This window comes from Triticum dicoccoides, chromosome 7B, assembly GCF_002162155.2.
Source record: "Triticum dicoccoides isolate Atlit2015 ecotype Zavitan chromosome 7B, WEW_v2.0, whole genome shotgun sequence".
NCBI classification, from domain to species: Eukaryota; Viridiplantae; Streptophyta; class Magnoliopsida; order Poales; family Poaceae; genus Triticum; species Triticum dicoccoides.
The window spans coordinates 572202085-572205651 of NC_041393.1; the positions used below are offsets into that span (position 1 = coordinate 572202085).

At 49.1% G+C, this 3567-nt stretch overlaps 1 protein-coding gene across 1 annotated transcript; it reads left to right on the forward strand.

Annotated features, from left to right (window-relative positions):
• The first annotated feature begins 809 nt into the window (after positions 1-809).
• Positions 810-1326, forward strand: LOC119341238 (protein AMEIOTIC 1 homolog). Its single transcript, XM_037613110.1, has 2 exons — positions 810-1076; positions 1192-1326. Exons 1-2 carry the CDS (start codon positions 810-812, stop codon positions 1324-1326), a joined length of 402 nt encoding a protein of 133 aa, XP_037469007.1.
• Positions 1327-3567: the final 2241 nt, after the last annotated feature.

Here is a 3567-nt window from a genome sequence, read left to right on the forward strand (position 1 = left end):
AGCATCCGGACCAAAAAGAACAGACAAGCTGAACTGAAAACCAAAATAAATGGCCTCTGGGTTCCTCATATAGCAACTAAAACTTCAGAACAACTACCCCTTTTATTGCTGAACTACTACTTAAACAAGGTAAATCAATAAAAATCTGAAGTAACAAAAAGAACAGACACCTACGAGAATGTGGTTCAGAAACACAGTAAATTAAAGAAGGAGGTGCGGTCACTGAAGGTACACTCATGTTGCTAACTGAATTTCCACTATTTGCATGCCACCATTGCATTGTGATATTACCTAACTAGGACTTGAAGGTTCTTAAGAATGTGTTGATTTAGTCAACATGTCTGCTTATTCTGCTGTAGATGTATGCAGTACATTCTGACAGTGTTAACTTCCTTTTCAGGATAAGTATGATTTTGTAATTGAAAAGAATGATAAGCTGGAGGAGCAGATGGCTTCTCTCTCTAGCTCCTTCATGTCTTTAAAGGTAGGTACTGCAGTGCAGAGCCCTGTTGCATTGCATAGAATTACTGTCCTATCTGTGTTCCTGGAGTAATAAATAGTTGTGTTCCATTTCGACTCCACAGGAGCAATTTCTGTTGGCAGAGAAGCTGAAGAGTACTGGAATAGAGGAGGTGGGTGTGGGTCAGAACGAGGGGAGGCGGGCACTAGATTTTGGTGGTGTTGAGCAGAGCCAGAGCAGGCAGCGTTTAGATGTTACCGCCGTCGAGAAGAGGACGACGAGGAAGAGCAGCTTCCGCATCTGCAAGCCACAGGGCACGTTCCTGTGGCCAAGCAGGAGCGGCACGGACATGAGCGGGAGCGGGGGAGGCAGCAGCGGCATCATCAGCATGGACCAGCACCAGCAGCTCCCCCGCAGAGTTGAGGTGGTGATGGCGGAGGAGCTGGGGGCCGGGGACTACTTCTCCACGCCGCCATCGGCGTCGTCCACCACCAACGCCGGCAAGCTGCTGGCCCTGCCCAGCCCCAGGTCACCCCTCCAGCCACAGCCGCTCTTCACCGCTGGGTTCACCGTCCCGGCCTTGCACCCCTTCGCCGGCCTCACCTTGCGCCATATGGTTAGTAGTACACTTGCCTCTTCAGTCTTCATCTCCCTTCCCGCCAAATCAAAGGCAGCAAGCTGACGCTGATCGATCAATGCGTGTTGTGCTTGTGTTGGGTGTGTGCGCGCAGGATTCGCCGTCGTCGCCCTGCGGTGCTAGTCTGCTGCAGCAGGGGGGGAGGAGGATGGCCATGCCCAACCTGGAGGCCGGAGGGATGAGCACCGTGGGCACGGACCTGGCCCTCGCCACTCCCTCCTACTGCTGAAGCCTGAAGCTGAGCTCCTTCCTTTCCCCTCCCCTGCAAATGAGATACTCCCACGCTTGCTGCATTCATTAGCAGGCATGCAGAACCAAGCAATGTGCAAAGCAAAGGGGCTGGTGTGTTCTCCCTCTCTGTGTGCTCGACTTGGACGGATGTGCAGTGTTTGGTGAAGATGGTAGCCGCAACCCATGATTATACTTGTACTGGCGTCAATGGTCCACTTGGACGACTGCCAGCACCCCTGGTGGAATTCAAGCTACAGCCAACATTAGCAGGAATTCAAGCTACTGCATTCAAACTGACAAACTACTAGTAGAGAGTGAAAATTTTAGATTTTTATGTAGCAATACTAAAACATCAAAACTCTGGTGAGCGAGTTCATCTCCAGGATTTTCGCAGAAATTCTGTGAGTAGCAACATGTATATTTGTTAGTGGATATACACTGATGAAATAATCGAGCTCCTATTTTTTCGAACTGAATTGAACTAAACAAAATTTTAGAAATGAAACTGAAGTAGAATACAAATTTGAACTAAACTAGAATAAGAAATTAAACTCAGCTAAAATAACAAATAGTTGAACCTTTCTTTTAGTTTGCAATATCATGAAATAGTACCAGACTGTAAGGTTTAATACATGAAAGCGGAAATATATAAGCAGGCATCGCCGCCGGCAATACTTGGTGCACCAGAGAACCTGCACTGCTAGATTTGTTGAGAGAGGACTGAGGGCAGTACATCCCCGTGGCAGATACGTAATTTCAAGTTCTATATGAACCAGCACTGCTGGATTTGTTAAGAAAGTACTAAGGGCAACACATTGCCTCCAAAGCTTCTGGGTGCAGGACAAAACACGTCGTGCTTGGCCGCCTACGATGCGTCCATCGACGCATCGCGTACTCAGAACTTGAGGAGGCGCTTCAGGACTAGCCAAACCTGCTTATTGGAGAAGCCAAGAGGCTTCATGGCCTCTAACACTTTCTAGTAGCATTACCATTGTTGGAAACCATGGCGTTTAATCAAATGGTTCAGGGATCACTCCCAGTCAGTCCCACTGCTACCTGTGTTGCAGAGAACATGAATATAAAGCAGATGTTGACTCATCAATTTTTCTTTACGATATATCTAAACTTACAGAATTTTCAAACTTGCACTGACGATACTTTAGGTGATATATCTAAACTTTACAGAATTTTGAAGAAACTTGCTGCAAATCATCACTTATTTAGGTGATATATCTAAACTTACAGAGTTTTGAAACTTGCACTGAAGATATTTCAGTAAAGTTTCTTCAAATTTTATCACATAAAACTTGCACTTACAAATTTTATCCAAATATTTTGGTTCTCGTAGGGGCATTTTGACAAGCAACTATAGAGCATCAAATTTAGCACATAAGTAGCATGAGATTTGAATGAGCATCAGCAAAAAGAAATAGCAACATGAGCTCCCTTTGTGGTTCATACATTTTGGACTGAAGGATAACTAACATCTTGAGTTGATATACAGGGTGAACCTCTCTCGTGGTTCATATTTTGAAGATCCTTCAGTTCAGTTACCATCAACACGCAACACACATACAACCCAACGCAGGAGATGGCCATGGAGCTTACCAACAGTAGGATCCCGGCGTTGGATCTTGAGGGGTAAAAGGCGGGATTCTGGAGTGGAGCTCAGGGGTAGGGGGATGGCGGCCGGGGCCAAGATGGGAGCTGCGTGTTCGCGCGACTCCAGGGCTGACGAGATCCGACGCTCGACAGACGGGATCCAGCGACCCAACGGTGAGGGGTCATGGCGGGGGGTGGGAGCAGGTGGTTGAGGCAGTATCCGCGCCTCTGGTGGCCAGTGGTCGGTGGAGGAAGGCAGGGCGGCCGGTGAAGGGAGGGGCGGCGCTAGGGTGGAGGGAGGACGACGGCGCTGGTAGAGGGAGGAAGACGAAGCAGGCGGGGAGGGAAGGAAGGCTGCCGGCGTGGTGGGGAAGGACGCGGCCGACGCGGTGGGGAGGAATGCGGCCGGCGCAGTGGGGAGGAAGGTTGCCGGCGCGGTGGGGAGGGACGCGGCCGGCGCGGTGGGGAGGAAGGCGGCCGGCGCGCACGAAGGAAGAGGCGGAGGGAGTGTCGAGAGGAGAGGATGGGTACATTTTTGTTTTTTTAGGCTGTGGGATGTTTTTGTTTCTTTTACTGATTCGGGAAAACCCATCGCGTCTCTATATAGGCGCGGGGGTAACAGAATAATATTCTGTTA

Coding starts and splice junctions, on each gene's coding strand:
- LOC119341238 (XM_037613110.1), top strand. CDS start 810: ATGAGCGGGAGCGGGGGAGGCAGCAGCGGCATCATCAGCATGGACCAG. Junction 1,077..1,191: donor GCCTCACCTTGCGCCATATG/GTTAGTAGTACA, acceptor GTGTGCGCGCAG/GATTCGCCGTCGTCGCCCTG.